General features: G+C 42.2%; 1 protein-coding gene across 4 annotated transcripts in view; it reads right to left on the bottom strand.

The window, feature by feature from the left end:
- The window catches only part of adam22 (ADAM metallopeptidase domain 22), an 82,071-nt gene extending 62,069 nt beyond the window's left edge, over positions 1 to 20,002 (bottom strand). For 3 of the 4 annotated variants that reach the window (XM_077214808.1, XM_077214811.1, XM_077214810.1), the window contains exons 1-3: positions 19,508 to 19,940; positions 19,047 to 19,207; positions 16,506 to 16,579 (exon numbers count right to left, since the gene is read on the bottom strand). In XM_077214808.1, the coding sequence (XP_077070923.1) occupies positions 16,506 to 16,579; positions 19,047 to 19,207; positions 19,508 to 19,640 (368 nt within the window). In that variant the 5' untranslated portion in view covers positions 19,641 to 19,940. Of the gene's footprint in view, positions 1 to 16,505; positions 16,580 to 19,046; positions 19,208 to 19,507 lie in introns of all 4 variants that reach the window. The other variant, XM_077214809.1, reaches the window with a different exon arrangement.
- Positions 20,003 to 20,129: the final 127 nt, after the last annotated feature.

Here is a 20,129-nt window from a genome sequence, read left to right on the forward strand (position 1 = left end):
TTTAAAGACAGAAACACATATCTTCAACGGCTGTTCACTAAAGTCAGGTGATTAGTAGGATATTTATGGAGCTGCAGCACTCTAACGTGCGAAACACTAACAACAACAAAAGAAATGTTTGTGTTTACAGACTCATTCTGTGGTAAATGCATGAGAGGGGGAAGACAGATATCAAAACATGGATACAAGGACTAATAGAGGACAGGATGAAACCAGGGTCTAGAGAGAGAAAGACTGAGCATTGAGAGAGGATCAGAAAAGGAGAAGATAAAGAGAGCGTGATAAAGTGGGATGTCAGAGAAAAGAAACATTGTGATTGATGATAAGAGCTGCCGTTGCACACACACAAACACCCTTATTTACACATGCACCATCTCAGCCTCCAGTTGCAGCAACAGCACATATACATACATACACACACACACACACACTGACTGTATATATATATAGTCCTAAGCTTTCTATAATATTGTTTTTTATATTTATTAAAGTTTTTTTTCTTTATAATATGAAAAAGACAAGAATGATCAAAGAAAATGATAACACTTTTTCTTTAGTATTGTCTGAGCATGCAGGGGACCTTAGTGGTGATCTTAGTCTCAATGCAAAGCCATCATGTGTCTGTATACTGTACCAGGTGTAGATGCAGTGGTGGAAAGCTGCAGTATATAGTACTTTGCGAAATGCAAAGGTGAAGGCTGATAACAGATTTCTGTTTTAATTGCTTTGGGATTTGATATGAATAATTTATAAGGAAAGCACACACACACACACACACACACACACACACACACACACACACACACACACACACACACACACACACACACACACACACACACACACACACACACACTGCCCTACAAACATTTTAATATGGCACTGTCACATGACAAGAAAATGGCTCTCATTTCTCATGTAAAGCTTAATGGACTGATTCATTGTATGAGACAGACAGCGAGAGTGAGACATGCTAATTAAAGAGGGAAACCAGAGGATAAAAATGAAGGGTTTACAGAATAAAGAACAGATTGTGTGTCAAGTCGCACTGTATTATCCGTGTGTGAGGTGAAAAAAGGTTCTGTTCCAAAAACCGAATGAGCTGCTTACCTGAACTGCATTTTAAGACATCATGCCATAATTAGGCTGTACACAGCCAATAACACAGCCAAATTTTAAGGAAGCATTGTATGTGTTCTTTGGAAAGAAAACAACAGTATGCCAGGATGCAGGGGTCTCATATAAATCTGATATTTCAGAGAAAGGCATTATTTTAGGTTTCTTCCTCAGCAAGGAAACATCAGATTGATCAGAAGTCACAGTAAAGATATTTATGTTAAAGAAAACATTTTTTTTTTTAAATGCAGTTCTTTTGAAATTTCGATTCATCAGAGAATCAAGGAGGGAAATTAAGCTGTCCTTGAACAGACAATCAGCAGATATTAAAATAGAAAACAGTTCATTTAAGTTGTAATAATATTTCACTGGTTTTACTGTATGAAAAATGCAGCCTTGGTGGGCATATACTTCTTTCCAAAACATTAAAGTCCACATGAAACGGAAGTTGTGATTGTTTTTCCCTATTGTGACTTATATCCGAGTGAAACGGCTTCTCGAACAAGGGGGAAAAAAATGTAGGACGGGACTTGATTTTGTCCATTGGTCAATGGTAATTGATGGTTGTGGTTTGCTATTGCTGTGATCTTATGCGAGTTTAAACTTGTGAACAATAGGTTTTTCTTTATAAATATACAGGTATATATTTGCACACAATAACATATATGCAAATTTATAAGACTAGTTCATGTCTCATGCATATGCACATATGCAGCATCTTTAGAGATTATGGAGTGTGTAAGTCTGGTTCTAGACCCTGGAGACCGGCAGAAGAACATCTCCCCCGAGCAAACCCTAATCTCTGATCTAATTAGCACTCAAACGCTGCAGTTCACTTTTCATATGGCACACTTAAAACAAGTGTAATCAAATGTTTTGTAGTAGACAGTGTGCAGTTTCCACCATTTTGATTCCATTGAAATTTGGAGACTTGATCTGATTCATGCTGTGATTTATGTGTTTGAGATTAAGATAGTGACTCGAAATCCCTTTTGAGAAAACACAATGTTCATTAGAGACTCATGCCTGTTCATGTACATCAGACAGAAGTGAATGATATATAAGGCATCTTTTTAATAGAAATAAACATCATGTTAAAGTGTGAGAGCATTTGTTAATGTATGTGTGTGTGTGTGTGTGTGTGTGTGTGTGTGTGTGTGTGTGTGTGTGTGTGTGTGTGTGTGTGTGTGTGTGTGTGTGTGTGTGTGTGTGTGTGTGTGTGTGTGTGTGTGTGTGTGTGTGTGTGTGTGTGTGTGTGTGTGTGTGTGTGTGTGTGTGTGTGTGTGTGTGTGTGTGTGTGTGTTTTCGGAAAACCTGAAGTCAGTAGGCCTGTTATAAAGTGTGTGCTGAGCTCTTCAGCTCTTTTAAACTTGCAGCACTGCTCGTGTTCCCAAAGAGACAAAACTGCAGCCTAAGCAAACAAGAGACCTGCGAACATCCAGCCTTATCCACACACTACCAAATGATCACTACAATTAAATGAAATGTGCTCAGGAAGAATCAGCTAAATCTAACCATAAAACATGGACAAACTCACGGACACAGGAAAGGTCTTTGCAATGTAAGAAAGATTTGGTGTATTTCAAAGACAGACCCTTCCCCCCCATTACAATTCTGAGGGGAGCAGGTGCAGTCGTTCTCATTGTTAACGTGTGTGTTTCACCAGCCCCTCCCGGTGAGCCTGTTAATATCAAATATGTTCATTTACACTGGTTTTCCTTCACAAACAAAGAAAAAATGAATTCTAGCAGATTAAATATTTTAGCATAAACAGAACTTTGTTTGAAAAAAGTTTTTTTCTATCTCAAAAAAGTCACACACAAAAAACATTTAAGTGAAATAGAAATCTTTTAATTATTTGTAACAATCTAAATGTCATTGATGTCAATATCAATTAATTTAATGCATCCCTGCAACATAAAAGCATTCATTTATTAAAAAAAGTAACACTGACCCCAAACTTTTGAATGATAGTATAAATATATATACATGTATATAGAACAATCACCAGCCACTTGTTTAATTGCTCGTCAATGCAAATATCTAATCAGTAGGGGTGTAAATCGGAAAGTTCATCGCGATACGATATGATATCGATTTTCTTAGCCAACGATACGATATTTGCCAATACCTAAAATAAATTCTGCGATTCGATTCAGGCCAATATCGATTGATTTATCGATATTTAGATATTATGTTTCAAGTTTACACAACCAGTTACATTTTTATTAACTCACAAATGCAACCAAAATATAAAACAATAACTTTTTATTGAACTCTTTGAAAATTGCACACCCTCTCCCAATTAGGACATTTACAACAGAAGAGTCCATTTACAAAAACCGAAAACTCTGTTCATGTTCATTTAAAAGAATCATGTTTTTCTTTTTTTTGTGCATTCCAAGTAATATAAATCAAACAACAGCTGGGATGTTATAAGTAATAATAACTTTAAAAAAATACAGGTAACTCACAAAATTTTTCATTGAACTCAAAAAAAGTTAATTGAAAGTATGTTTTTTTTGTATTAAAAGTTTGTTTTTTAGCAAAAGCAGATAACTCCGCCAGCATTTTTGGCAAAAGCAGATAACTCCAGTAATTTTTTGGCAAAAGCAGATAATTCCACATTTCATGTTTTAGAGTTAAACAAAACCAAGTAATTGCTATGATATATAATAATACACTCAGTTAATATTTGTAACATTAATCTCCTCAGCTGACATAGACTCCTGAAAAACTTTGTTGTTGTGATTAACGTACACGCAATACAGGGAGCTTCTCCCTCACCACTAACGTGCTGCTTTAGCAAGGTTGGGTGAAAAAGTTTCAGCTTTTAGATATCACGGTTTCAAGTTCGTTGAAATGATCCATCCTCGATCACTTTTAGTCAGCTTTGAAACTCATCTCAGCTAACGCGTCTTTTCGAAGTGACTAGCAGCCTTGTCACCTGACCTGAATATTGCGTGCTGATTCGCTAAAACGGACTTATCGAGATGTGTTCACAAACACCAAGGGTGCTTGTCGGTTTCTGCTGTAAAACATGAACTCGCGATGCCTTGACAGTGAACAATACCGGCTTTTGTGACAAAACGTGTTTAGTGTTTAGTCAATCTTGTCAGGCGTTTATTTTAGACGAGGAGATTAATGTTACAAAGACACACCGGCAGACAGTATGGTGAGTAAACAAAAATGCGTGCTTTGGCAGAAATGCGTAGACGGATGTTACATGAGGATGTGGAGAGTGTCAAAATAAAGGTACCTTATATCTATATTTTACATGTAGTGTGGAGTGCAATAAATGAGGAGACAAGAGACGGAGATGCGTCGAGTCAGCTTTACTCTCCACTTGAATATATCAGAACTGTACAGCAGTGAGATCGACACAACAACAACACGTTAACCGGAACTGCTCTTTATGCTTCCCTTAAAGGTATAGTTCCTTAGTGAATGTCTCTTATTTGTGGGTCACCACACAGGCCCCCCCAGAATTCACCCATAAACAAGTCCAGACCGAACAGGTACCCCCAACAAAACATAGAACACCACCCAATAGTGCCAAACAGAACAGCCCAGCTCCTAACAGTCCTTATGAAAAGTCAACGTATAGGGGGGCGGACCGGGCGGCCATACCGGCTGCGCTTAACAGGAGAGGGGCAAAGGGCCAGGGGCGAGGCAGGCGCATGTTGCGAGGCTGCTGCAGGGGGGCGCCCTCGCCGTGGGGGCAGGGCCAACTGCAGCGGTTCACCAATATCCACATGAGCAGGGTTGAGTCGGTCTATCGCCACCCGCTCAGGCCTACCTCCCATATCCACCACAAAGTTCTTAGACCCTCCCGTCAGGACACGGAAGGGCCCATCGTAGGGGGGCCGCAGCGGAGTACGATGGCCATCGTGGCGGATGAAGACATACTTGGCTGACGGTAAATCCTTGGGCACGTAGGACCGAGGAAAGCCATGGTGCGACGTTGGAATGGGAACGAAAGCGTCGCCAATGTCCCTAGACACAGCACGATGGAAGGCAACCGACCAAGGGGCCGTGGCATCTGGAAGAAACTCCCCCGGGACGCGCAGAGTCTGGCCGTACACCAGCTCGGCCGATGAGGCTTGAAGATCCTCCTTGGGAGCGGAGCGAAGGCCAAGCATAACCCATGGGAGGCGGTCAGCCCAGTCGCTGCCCGTGAGGCTGGCCCGGAGCGCAGCCTTCATGTCCCGATGAAACCGCTCGCAAAGTCCGTTGCTCTGTGGGTTATAGGCTGTGGTACGGTGGACCTTCACCCCCAGGGCCTTGGAGACCGCAGTCCAAAGCTCCGATGTAAACTGCGGACCCCGGTCCGAGGAAAGGTCGGACGGTGTACCGAAACGGGCCACCCAAGCCATAATGAACGCCCGGGCCACCTCAGCTGATGTCGTGGAGGCCAGGGGCACCACTTCTGGCCACCTGGTGGTCCTATCCACCATGGTGAGGAGGTGGGTGTAACCACGGGAGGGGGGAAGTGGGCCCACTAGGTCCACATTCACATGATCAAAACGCCTCTCTGGCACTTTGAAGGGTGCCAAAGGGGCCTTGGTATGACGAGTCACCTTCGCGCGCTGGCACGCCACACAGGCAGCAGCCCAGGCCCTGACATCCCTCCGCGGGCCCGGCCAGACGAACTTCGCCCCCACTAGCTTGGTCGAGGCCTTCACCCCCGGGTGGGAAAGGCCGTGTATAGCGTCAAACACCTTACGCCTCCAGCCACCAGGTACCATGGGGCGCGGCTGGCCAGTGGAGACGTCGCAGAGGAGTGTAGCGTTGGCCGTGTCAAACACCACATCCTCCATGAGCAGCGCCGTGGGAGCCGTCCTGTAGGCTTGCACCTCAGAGTCCGCGGTCTGATCCTCAGCCATAGCTGCATAGTCAAGGCCCAGGTGGACGGAACCAGTGACCACCCGGGAGAGGAAGTCGGCAACGAAGTTGTCCTTGCCGGCCACGTGCTGAATGTCAGTGGTATACTCAGATATGGAAGAGAGCTGACGCTGCTGGCGACCAGACCATGGCTCCGAAGACTTGGCCATGGCAAACGTCAGCGGCTTGTGGTCAACGAAAGCCGTGAACCGCCGGCCTTCCAACAGGAAACGGAAATGACGAGTGGCGAGGAAAAGACCCAGGAGCTCCCTGTCGAAGGCGCTATACTTCCTCTCGTTATCCCGGAGCTTTCTGCTGAAAAAGGCCAGCGGCTGCCAGGCTCCGCTCACCCACTGTTCACACACAGCCCCCACGGCGTAGTCCGAGGCGTCCGTAGTCAGAGCCACTGGCGCGGTCGGAGACGGGTGCGCTAGCAGAGCAGCTTTGGCCAGCGCAGTTTTGGCAGCATCAAAGTCACCTATCATCTCTGGGGACCAATCCAACACGTCCGCCGGCCGCCCACCCCGCAAGGCGTCGTACAATGGTCGCATGAGCTGGGCTGCATGGGGGAGGAAACGGTTGTAGAAGTTCACCATGCCCAGGAACTCCTGCAGGGACTTTACAGTGCGTGGGCGTGGGAACTTGGCGACGGCGTCCACCTTGGCTGGGAGGGGGACGGCCCCCTGTGGTGTGACGTTGTGGCCGAGGAATGTGATGGATGACCGGCCAAACTCGCACTTGGCCGGGTTGATGATGAGACCATGCTCACTGAGCCTGCCGAACAGCTGCCGGAGATGCGTCAGGTGGTCGTCTGCGGACGCACTGGCCACTAGAATGTCGTCCAAGTACACAAACAGAAATGGCATGTCTCTCAGCACAGAGTCCATAAGGCGCTGAAACGTTTGCGCTGCCCCCTTGAGGCCGAAAGGCATCCGTAGAAATTCGAAAAGGCCAAAGGGTGTGATGACCGCTGTCTTGGGGACATCCTGTGGGTGGACAGGCACCTGGTGGAAACCGCGCACCAGGTCCACCTTCGAGAATATGGTGGCGCCGGCTAGGTGGGCGGTGAAGTCCTGTATGTGCGGCACAGGGTACCGGTCGGGGGTGGTGGCGTTGTTCAGGCGACGGAAATCACCACAGGGACGCCAACTGCCATCAGCCTTTGTCACCATGTGCAGGGGGGAAGCCCACGGGCTGTTGGAGCGGCGCACGATGCAGAGGTGCTCCATGGTGGCGAACTCCTCCCTGGCGAGCGCGAGCTTGGCAGAGTCGAGGCGCCGAGCCCGTGCATAGACTGGGGGGCCCACCGTGGTGATGTAGTGCTCCACGCCATGCTTAGCCACCGCCGATGAGAACGTGGGCGTGGTGATGTCAGGGAACTCAGCGAGTAGGTGTTGATATAGGGCCCCGGAGGCAAGAGTGTTCGACAGACAAAGCGCCCCCAACCCCCCCAGCATACAGGGGTATGAAGCAAAAGAGAGGGCGTCGATCAGGCGGCGGTTCGTAACGTCCACCAACAGTCTGTAAGCGCAGAGAAAATCCGCCCCTAGGAGCGACGTAGACACGGCGGCCATGACGAAATCCCAGCCGAACCGCCGCCCTCCGAAACACACTTCCACATACCGTGTACCATAGGTACGAATGGGTGTGCCGTTGGCGGCATCCATCGACCCGCCAGCCATGGTGTCCACCAGCTTCGCCGGCAGGATGCTGCGCTGAGCCCCCGAATCGACCAACAGCCGCCGGCCAGACAAGGTGTCAGTGATGAATAACAGCTTGCAGTCAAGGCCAGCACCCATAGCTGCTAATGAGCGCCGGCCCTGGCTTTTCCCTGGGCTCCAAAACTGCAAGGCTGGCGACACTGTTTGGCCTTGGCCCCAAACCTTGAATGATAATAACACCAGCCGTCCTCACGCTGTCGGCGGGCCATCACAGGAGCTGCGTTGTCCGGGTCGTCCGCCGCGGGTGGAAACGTGGCAGCCGTGCTCAGGGGGGGAAGCAGTGCGTTGACAAACTGTTGCCGATTGGCCAGGAAAATCCTGTCTGCCTCCACGGCCAGCGCTCGGTAGTCTCTGGAGGAAGGAAGGGGGGAACTGGCCAATGCGGTGCGCACGGGAGCTGGAAGCTGCCGCAGGAATATATGGGCGAAAAGGAACGCAGGATCCGCCGCGCCCAGCACCGCTAGCATCCTCTCCATTAACTCGGACGGCTTACTGTCGCCAAGGCCGTTCAGGGACAGCAGGCGATCTGCCTTCTCCAGCTCCGACAGTTCAAAGAGGTTCAACAGAAATGTTTTGAGCGCGTCGTATTTGCCGTCAGCCGGAGGAGCCTCTAACAGCGCCATAGCCCGGGCCGTTGTCGAGGCATCTAAGGCCGCTACTACGTGGAAATATTTCGTAACGTCCTGTGTTATTCCCCTCAGCTGGAACTGTGCCTCGATGTGTTGAAACCACGGCCGCGGATTGTGCTGCCAAAAGTCCGGTAACTTAATGGTGGCCGCGTAGATAGCGCCGATATTAGCCGCGCCGCTAACAGCGTTGCAGCAGCATTTTCGCCAGCGTCGTTGTGTGACATAATCCAATCTTATCCAACTCGCGTCGGGTCACCAATGTGGAGTGCAATAAATGAGGAGACAAGAGACGGAGATGCGTCGAGTCAGCTTTACTCTCCACTTGAATATATCAGAACTGTACAGCAGTGAGATCGACACAACAACAACACGTTAACCGGAACTGCTCTTTATGCTTCCCTTAAAGGTATAGTTCCTTAGTGAATGTCTCTTATTTGTGGGTCACCACAGTAGCATCAATGCATCATACCGTTAGACGTTTGATCGATGCATATTGAATCGATGCATATTAAAGTGACTTTGATTGTGGCATGGTTGTTGGGTCCAGACGGGCTGGTCTGAGTATTTCAGAAACTGGTGATCTACTGTGATTTTCACGCATAACCATCTACAGAGAATGGTAGTTATATAAAAAAATATAAAAAAAACAATGAGCGCCAGTTCTGTGGGTGAAATGCCTTGTTGATGCCAGAGGACAGAGCTGAATGGCCAGACTGGTTCAGCTGATAGAAAGTACCTCAAAAAATCTCTCGTTACAACCGAGGTCTGTAGAAGAGCATCTCTAAACACACATCATGTCGAACCTTGAAGCAGAAGAGCTACAGCAGCAGAAGACACACCGGTGACACTCCTGTCAGCTGAAAACAGGAAACTGAGGCTACAATTTGCACAGGCTCACCAAAATCAGACAATAGAATAAAACAACAATAAAACATTGTCTGGTCTGATAAGTCTCAATTCATGCAGCAACATTCAGATGGTAGGTTCAGAATTTGGTGTAAACAGCATGAAAGCATGGATCTATCCTTTTTTTTTTTTTTTTACAGTTCAGGCTGCTGCTGGAGGTGTAATGGTGTCTGGGATACTTTCTTGCCACAAGTTGGACCTCTTAGTACCAATTGACCTATGGCTAAGCCACACCCCCAGAAGCGATGAGCCAATCACTGTGCGCATAGCTATCCCATTCACTCGGACATTCTCTGCTTCCTCGTCGTTTGAAATGCATTGCAGTTAGTCAGTTTTCATTCGTTTTTATGTTTTTTCTTGTCATTTTAAGTTTAAAATGTTCAAACGCTGTGCATGGAGTACATGCAACTCCGACACCAACGAAACGTGGATAAATTAAACAAGGACGTCTACATCTGTTCTAAGATAAGTCAACAACTTATTTGAACATTATCTTTTACATCTCTAACGTAACGTTAGCCTAACATTAGAAAACGTTAACGTTAGCTTCTAGCTGTGTTGTACATCATGTCACTTAGCTTCAAAAATGTTAGCAATATTGTTCTGAATGATTCATGTAAATACTGTAGCAGCAAACTAACGGAGAGGTACTCTTGGTAAAGATGGTTAAAAGGCTTGTCCTGGAAACGTATGCAACTTAGACCTGTACATAATTTGATCATGAACCATTAATTACAAATTAAAGCACAACATTTTAGACAACTTTCTACCAAAATATATATCTATATAATCTTTCTGTCTCCAAAAATCATCAATTGCCTCCTGTCGCTGAATGTTGACTGTTTGTCCGAGTGAGTGGAGGGGGCGAATTGACCTCAATTGACCTTAGCCACAGGTCAATTGAGAATCATTTAAACGCCACAGACTACCTGAGTATTGTTGCTGACCATGTCCATCCCTTTATGACCACAGTGGACCCGTCTTCTGATGACTACTTACAGCAGGATAATAACACGCCATGTCACAAAGCTTAAATCATCTCAAACTGGTGTCTTGAGCATGACCATGAGTTCTCTAAACTAAAATGGCCTCCACAGTCACCAGATCTCAATTCAATAGAGCAGCTTTGGGATGTGGTGGAACAGGAGATTCAAATCACGGCATGCAACCGACAAATCTGATATTTCCTGGTTGTTCATGACTATGGATGCTAGACATTCAAAATGAAGCAGTGGTGGTTTAGTGCGATGAATTACAGACATAACTTCTCAGACAGGGTTTAACACATTGACAGTTCAACAGAGACTGTTAGCACACTGAAGGACAGTGAGCTGTCAGCACATTAAAAACCATTTCTGAAAAGTTGCATCTCTAAATTCATCCCCTTTACTTTTATCATGAAAAATATTAAAGCTAAAAAATAAGCTAAAACGGCACCAAAAAACAAACATGCCCCGACATGTTACAGCAGAACAAACCAGTTTAGCCTCATTAAATGATCAAATCGTGCATCTCCACCATTTAGAGTAAGAGAGAAAAGGGTAAAGAGAGATATGTAATGTGAGTCTATGTTTATGATGGACAGGTAAAGTCCAACATCTCAAACTTGCTTCTGAAAATGTCTTGTGCCAGTACATGTGTGAAATATATAAACCAAGAGCCCTTCTGAGACTCTGACACCAGCTGTTTTTCTGTCTGATCTCTGTCCTCCATCACACACCCACACAGACTCAAGGGTGCATGAAAAATGCTGGTTGGTCAGACTTTCACTCTCAACTTTTTCACTTTCTCTCCCTCTTTCTGCCTCTTTCTCATGTTCTGTCTATCTTTCTTCTACTAAGCAGTTTCCAGTTTCCTGAAAAGATGGTAAAATGGAGTTTTAAAAATGATATAGGCTACTATAGTTCCTTACTATAGCTACTATAGGTTCCAAGTGCTCCTAAACAAAAATATAAGTGTACAGCCTTGTCATCAATATCTATTTTTGTAATAAAGCTAATTATTTTCACTACAAACTAAACCAGCCCTATAAGGTTGGGAAACAAGAACCGGTTCTATTTTAGATAATGTGTAAAAGACTAAGCACTCCAAAATAAAACAAAGACAATAAAGAGACATCTCACACATGCACACACACAAAACCCTCAGGTGCAACTGTCATCTGAAATTAAACCAATGAGAGTGTCTGGATGTGTGTATTTGGACTATTTTTATGCATGCTGGACACAGTTGACATGATGATGAATGTCAATGAATGGCAATGCATGAAGTGTTCCTTCGAGGTGTGTGTATCTCTAAAAGAAACCACTGTGTTTGAACTTGATTTATAATTGCAAGCACATGAAGATACACTGCCTGGCCAAGAAAACAACAACCCGTCACTGTTTGGATTTAAACAGGCAAATGCTTAAGAGTCTATTATTTGATCATCATTGCAGTTATTATTATGTTTCTAGCATGTTATATGTTTGACTACAGTTCTTCTAACCCTAATTAAAGGAGTGTGTAGGAAGACGTATCATGGCCATATTCCAGGATGAAAATGTCAAGATTCATCAGGCTCAAATTGTGAAAGAATGGTTGGGAGGAGCATGAAGAATCATTTTCACACATGAATTGGTAACTGAGTCCAGACCTTAATTCATTGAGAGTATTTGAGATGTGATGGAGGAGACTTTACAGAGTGCTGGACTCTTGCATTGTCAATAAAAGATCTTGACCAAAAATGTATACCTCTTGATGGAAATAAATGTTGTGATGTAATTTCCATCAAGAGGTGCAGCAATATATGGTCAAGATCTTTGTATTTGCTTATTTAAATCCAAACAGCAACCTTTTTTATTTTTTGGCTGGACAGTGTATATTCACACAAAACAACAGTGACATTACTATAAACTGCACAACAAAAACAATACATATACAGCGCACTTAACAGGAATCAGACTGATACAGGATACACACACCAGTGTCTCAGCAGACGTGTCACGCGTGTGCTGACTGGGTCAAACAGAAGCTCATAGTAGCAGATGGCAGATGACACAGGGATTCTTATACAGTGTTTTGCTGAATCAGACCCTGCCTGGAGACTGTGGGTGTCATTCACAGAAGATTTTTGATTTGACCAGATTCATGCAAAAAATGACAATGTAGCCTGCATTATAACATTATACATTATTCTTTATAATATAATGAGTCTCACATAAGAGACATTCAAGAATTTTTGCATATTTGAGAGAAAGATATGATAGTATCTTGGATTTAAATTGGTACAGTTAGTAACTTTTATAAATTAATTAATATGTATATACACACATATGCACCTATATGTATATTTGGGTAAATCTATTTTGTTTTAAGGAGGTTTAGATGAGGGAACTGGAAAACTAGACAAATATGGGATTCACCATACATTTATCTGATTTATCAGATCTGATATAATATGCATGATTTATCTGCAGTGATTTCTGCAAAGGTGAGCTTGTGATTGTTTGTTATCTGTTCAGAGTTGCAGCTGTGTCTGCTCCCACCCCCAGCATCAAACAAATCTGACTGATTTTAATGCTTCCTTTCTGCCACATGGTCCGTTGTCACGACGACACAGCGTGATTGAAAAGCAGAAAACCCATTTGCCCCAACTGCTTTAATCAAACACACTCATTCATTATTCAGAGTGTGTGAGAGGGTGCAGGGGCAAGCCAGTGTGTGTGTGTGTGGTGTGTGTGTGTGTGTGTGTGTGGGGGGGGGGGTTACGCAATAAGAACCCAATAAAACAATACAAGCAAAACAAGCCTTTTTGTTGTGAAACATGATACAAATATGTCACTCAGATGCCTTAAGATTGCTAACTAAAGTTGATGAACAATGATCACATAGCAAAGAAAAACTTTTAGGAAAGTAGGTCTCAGCTGGAGGCCGGAGAAAAGCCAAATGCACACAAACAAGTTAAGAAAATCCCAAACCTTTAGAAATTCACAGAGAGAGGTGAGAGAATGAGAATGAAATAATGAATAGGTTTCCTTGGTGGAAACTGAGAAAGTAATCTGGACGCAAGTCATTCAGGATGGATCCAACTGCCAGCTCTCCATGGGTGTAGAAGAGCAAACGGAACAACACAACACGCTGTATCACAACACTATTTCAGAGGGACAGAGGCAATCAAATTCATCCAGTCAGAACCCATTAAAGCAGAACATATATTGTACTGAACAAGACCAGCCAAATTGCTGACAGAGAGAGAGGGAGAAGAGAGAGAGAGAGAGAGAGAGAGAGAGAGAGAGAGAGAGAGAGAGAGAGAGAGAGAGAGCATTGACTGATATAATAACCTGAATCAATGGCTCTAATCCAAAACCTAGCAGCCTACACAGACATGATTTTAAGGTATCAGAGGTGCGCTCCTGACGCGACGGCTGTTCAGAAGGGTAGACAGCGCGATTATGCTGCCTTCTAAGAAAACTACTGGCCCAAATTCTATGCTGGCATTGCATGTAGACTTTGTGGAGATTGCAATCCCATAATGTACTGCGAGCACTTGTGAAAAGATGGAGGACGAAGTTTAAATTATAATTACATATTCGAACAATCTAAAAAATGGTTTACCCCTTATTTTTGTGTGTGCTGTGTATTTTTAATTTAGTGTTAACTTGGCAATATGTGACACAAAGAGTTGTTGCCCATGTAGAGTGCTCCAAAAGAGTTTGTCTACAAAACTCACCTCAATGTCTATTTATTCATTTGCAAAATCATCAGTGTTAGATTTGGGTGATTGAGGAGGTAGAAACATGGTTAGTATAATCTGTCAGGTCTTCACTTAAGCTGCACATAATATAAATGGGAAAGACTGCCCTAAAGGCCTAAATGTCCTTTAATATTTAAAAGCAGCAGTATTGCATATCATACTCACATACAGTGAGAGCTAGAACCTGTGTTATTTTAGTATCATTGATAAACTATTATTGTTTTTTGTTATAATTATAAATTAGATTTTTTAATATATTATATATATATATATATATATATATATATATATATATATATTCTGTTTTCATTTTAAGGTTTTAGTAATTTTGTTGTGTTTTTGTCATTTTTAGATATTTTTTTAAAGTCACCATGAAATCAAAATTTACTATTATTTTTCTTTTTATGAAATAGCCTATTGCATTTTTTATAAATGATTTATCTATGCACTTGATTCTTTTTTAAATTCATGTGCCCTCGTAATCTTGAATCAAAAATAACTTGCCCTCCCTCTTTCAGTGACATCTCTTCTCTTCTCTGATGATGTGTTTACTGGCGTGAGGGAGGGGCAACCTGTCACTCAAATGAGATCACATTTATAGCAAACCATAACTATCCAATCAATTAGCGATGGACAAAATCAAGTCCCACCCTACATTTTTTCTTGTTCAACAAGCAGTTTTACTCAGATATCCGTCACAATACGGAAGACAAGACTATCGCAACTTCCATCTCATGCCGACCTTAAAAATGTCTTTATAGTTTTTATTAAGTTTTAGTTTATTTTAGTACTTTAACACTAAACAAAAATGAGAAATGTTGCCTTGGCAACTAGCTAATATAAAATGTTTATTTTATTTCAAGTAATGTTTTTATTGTTTTAGCTTTACATTACATTAGGACTACATTAGAATTCCAACAGCACAACACAAAGACACTCCATTGACAAAGGGCTTGACAGACACACATAGGGAGTCCCATCTTAAAGCCAGATATTCTCTTCAGCAAGATGTTTTAGGAGAAAAAACACAATGCTGAAATATTCATAATGCATTATTATAATGAGATCAAATCTGCTGACTCTGACTGTCTGGCACCAGTTTAGAGTACAACGGCCGATGTGGTTTTAACAGTAAGAGTTAATGGATTCAATTTATATGATGAATATGAAAGAAATTAGGTTATGACTGTTATTTTTGTGAAGACTCATTGAAGTTATTTACACAAGACAATAAGAAACTTAAAAATAAAGCAATTGAAAGGCAGTTTTGTAAATGAGCACCTCACAGTAAAATCAGCCTTAATAAATCACCTTTTAAAGATAAAATACTGATTACAGCAACAGGGTGAATCTCACAAAACTCATTAAGAACACGCCAGGTCATATTTCAGCCCAAAATCGGCAAAAAGAAATAAGAAATAGTTTTAGGGCCATAAATATTTTTGCACTGTGACATTTTTAGAACTTAGATTTCATAATTCAAGATGTATTATTTATGATGATTTATAATGAATTCACACATAATTATCATTACCATAACAAAAAAGAAAAATAATAATAAAAAATGTGGTTAGTATAATGCAAAAAAGGATTGACTATTCAAATTATAGTATTTATTCATCATGGCAATATATGCTGTACTGCCTTTAATTTATGTTGATTTAAATACAAAATCATTTATATTACAGCAATGGGTAATCTACTGTGAATCACAAATGAGAATATTGGAAATATAAATATAAAAATTAATTATGGTAATGAGGATTTGGCCTCAATGGCACACTATAAATAAAGTAAAAATGCAACAACAACAACAACAACAACAACAACAAAAATGATGGTCCTAAAAAAGCCTTAATTTTATTTATATAAAATAATTTTCTTGTTTATTTTCAGGGTGGAATGTGACCTGGGCATATTTTTACGAGATAGGCTAGCATATAGTTCAGTGCATTAGAACATAATGGCTTCAAATCCAAAACAATCACAAAATGCCAAAACAGCCTCTACAGGACCGGAAATTAGAACAAGAATCTGTGCAAATAGTGATGTTTATCAGTATGTTATACACAATAATACACAACAGTAATACACAACGTGTATTATAGGGAATCCTAGCAGAGAGAGAGAGAGAGAGAGAGAGAGAGAGAGAGAGAGAGAGGGAGAGAGAGAGAGAGAGAGAGAGAGAGAGAGAGGGAGAGAGAGGGAGAGAGAGAGTGGGAGAGGGAGAGGGAAAGAGAGAGAGAGAGAGAGAGAGAGAGAGAGAGAGAGAGAGAGAGAGAGAGAGAGAGAGACAGTGGCGGATGCCATGATCGATAGAGTGGTCAGGTCTTTCCCATTCCTTCAGCATAAATCAACAACCATTATGATCATGCAGTCCATCAGATGCAACATAAAACCCTTTGCAAATAGATCTGATGGGCATTAGTCATACCTCACCCACTTCAGTGACACACACACACTGCATTTTTCCAGTGCATTTCTGAACTCAGCACCCTGGAAGCAGATACTCACTGGTTCAGTTCCACGTCTAAAATGAAGGTCTGTCCGAAGGCCTCAACCTGGAAGCTAGCCTGAGCCACGTGGTTCTGTAAAAGAGACAAAACAAGATGAGATCTGGTCATTTTCATATATCAGGGTGCAACATACAGTATGCAGTATTAATAAAAAATGCAAAATTAGAACATATTTGGTGTTTTGGGAGAGAAAAGAAAAATTAGATGCGCTAATTAGATGCACAGACTTCAGTGTCACTTGATTCTTCAGCGATCATTCTAATATGATGATTTGCTGCTCAAGAAACATTTCTTTCATTTTTATTTTGACAAATGTTGAACAAATTATGTTCTTTTGAACATTCTACTCAAAGAAATTGAATTAGAAATCTTTTGTAACATTATAAATGTCTTTACTGTCACTTTATGATAAATTTAATGCATAATTTTTATTTAAAAAAATCTCAAGGTGCAACACAAGAGCTGATACAATAAAAAGGGGAAAATTAGAACATATTCAGTGTTTAGGGAGAGAAAAGTAAAATTAGATGCGCTAATTGTTTTTTTTTTTTTTTGATTCATCATCCACACTTTGATGTGCAGGACTGGTGGCTATGTGTGTGTGTGTGTGTGTGTGTGTTCACTGATGGTTAATTCACTGCCTGCTTGGGGCCCATATGGCCAGGGCCGTATAACACCCCCTCAGGGGAAAGAGAAGCATTTTGGTTGCGGAGCATTGTTCTCGTATCTCATGAGTGGGTGTGTGTGAGAGAGAGAGAGAGATTGAGAGAGAGAGAGAGAGACGGAGGGCAGAAGGGGCAGAAATAGAAGCATATGAGGGAGGTGAGGGGAGTCTAGCACCCCCAAGGGAACACACCTCTCCCTAAACCAGCAAAGCATAGTTATCAATATAAATGGAAGGAGAACGAAGGGTTGGAAGAAATACGGAGGGGGGAGATCCTCAACACTTCACCCATCAGTGACCCTCTGAATAAAGCAACCCTTCCCGAGACACACCCACATATACTGCCCCTTGATTGAGTGTGGATTTGTGTGTATCACGTCTAAACAAAATGCACAATAACACTCTCAACCCTTGTTTCTTTAAAACCAAATCTAATAAAGAGATTCAGAGTGTTTTCTAGAAACTGTGTAAGATGAGAGGCCTGCACTTTTATGTCCATTATGTCAGTGGCATCATCGATCGCCGTATCATCATATTATCGCTCTAAAACAGCTTGACTTGATTTTTTTTCTGATCTGCATTGTGTGTTAAATAAAGAAGATCTAAAATTAGCAAGCTAAAAGATTCTCTGTTTTGTTTTCAGACATCAGCAAATGTCTATAAATAAAACTGTCAATCTTCAAAAAGATCCGACTGTTAGTCAAGCGTGGAGCTAAAAACAGACCTGAGAATAGTTAATTGTATTTATGAAAAAATATAGTTCATTGGCACATGCTTCGAATCTAATCTCTAATGTGGCATCATATATATTATATAACACCACAATTATTAAATCAATGCATTGGCATGATGAAAAAGCTTTTACCTGAATTATACAGAGCTCAGCTGCACATGTCAGACAAAGGGTGCACGCACAACCCGAAGCACATGTACAGGTATTCAAAGAGACTCGTTACAGTAATGAGGCCACGAGCGATTGCTTGTCTGTGCCTCTGAGAATTATTCAGTCACGCAAAGTATGAACAACAAAGTACAAATGGACAAATTTGTGGATGGACAAAAATGCTATGATAATTTACAGAGGTTTCACTCAAATACAGTATATACTAGGCCTTATATTATGTAAACACAAACTTTTATATTAGATGCGATTGATCGCAATTAATTAATTTGACAGCACTAATATACATTTCTAAATGTGTAGCGTTACTTTCAAACATAAAATAGCTAATTAACATGAGTTGATGTGATATCAGTTCACTCTCAGAGTCTTATTCACTATCTTTCAGGCCAGGCAATGCAAGAACAAAAGAAATAGCAAGTCCATAAACCTCTTATAGCATTACACGCTCAACTGAGAAACCAAACACAAAGTACATTTGCCAGTTTATTGTTTTCCTTTTATCATCATGGCCCAGGTTTTGAGTCCCTGATGCAGTGCTTTGCTGAATAACAAATGGAGTTATATCAGTAATCAGTTTCTGACATTTCTGTGCTATATGATAATGTAAAAAAGAATAATGCACTATTTATTTAGACTGATAATGCTCCGACACAGGAGCTGCTCATTTGTTCTTGTCCTTTGTGTTTCCAAAGCTATGATGCCAAAAGATGTCTCAGGAGGACTAAGCATCAGCAAGCATCTTCCAGAGAAATGTGTTATTTAGGTTTATTAGATCACCCTTAAATGACTGCAATTAACTGTGCAGGGCTCTCAGACCACCCAGAGTCAGACTACAAGACTCAGAAAGAGGGTAAAAGAGAAAAACATACACATCATTTGAAGAGCAGTGCGTCTCCAATGGCAACGGGAGGAGAGAGCATCCCTATATGACACACAGATGACATGCTAACATGAGATGAAACAATACACACCTGTTTACTGTCAGAGCTCGTTCGGACCCGTGTGTTCAGAACATCATGAGGCGTCTGAGTGTCTCCGTCTATTCGGTACATCAACCGAACCGGTACCGTGCTCTCATTCCCGAGGAACCTGGCGTCATCACGCCGAGCCCTTGTCTTTACCAAGGCGTCTCCTAGAATAATAAAAACACAGTAGCCCATTTTTAACAATTAGCCTACACATTTTCATTCTGAGTTACACGTATGAAATTTGACATAATATTCAAGATAAATAATGATAAATCACGCCTCAGGGTCGTATAGGCTATTTACCGTTAAGTAACGTTACATCTGTTTACATCACATGAACGGATAATTCGGCTACTATGGTTAAAATACGACACTAATATGATAAAAAAAATTCTCCATAATGATTTTGTTTAGTGATGAAAATACGCATATATAAAATAAACATAATAAAAATACACCCTTACCGTAATGAGTCAGTGAGATGCTGGTATGAACCACAGAGCTCATCACCGCTACAAAGAGACACAGAAAGGAATTCCCGACACGGAAAGGCATCATTCCCGCATCCATTCGGTTCAGAGAATCGCGGCTAATCATATCCCAAATTATTCTATATAAGAGTTAAATCCAAAGTTATACACGGTTTTCTGTTTCCCTCAAGAAGGCACACACATCCTCTCGCGCGCTGGTTGCCATTAGTGACGCGCGAGCAGCTACTGCATCGAGACGCTGGTTGCGCGAGCAGCGGGCGGATGACTGGTCGAAGGCGGGTGCGTTCTGGAAAACTAATATCAGGCCCTTTTTTTCTCCACCGAGCAGAAACCACCACCTCCTCAGCAAGACATCAATAATGTCCAGCCGCCTCACTGCAGAAACGACTCATAAATATGCATGGGTGATCTGCACGCGGGATGACGGGTAGTGTAGTGCGCGCTCCACCTGCTGTCACCTTCTGCGACAAACAGAAAATGATCCCGTATGGAGCACGAGAACAGCGAAACACAAAGGTTGATCTGGATATATTACCAATCATTAATGGATATATACCATATTATTAATATATTACCACGAAGCAGAACATAACGC

The sequence above is a fragment of the Siphateles boraxobius genome, unplaced genomic scaffold (genome assembly GCF_051911475.1).
Source record: "Siphateles boraxobius isolate OS27281-9 unplaced genomic scaffold, OSU_SipBor_1 68, whole genome shotgun sequence".
In the NCBI taxonomy this organism is placed as follows: domain Eukaryota; kingdom Metazoa; phylum Chordata; class Actinopteri; order Cypriniformes; family Leuciscidae; genus Siphateles; species Siphateles boraxobius.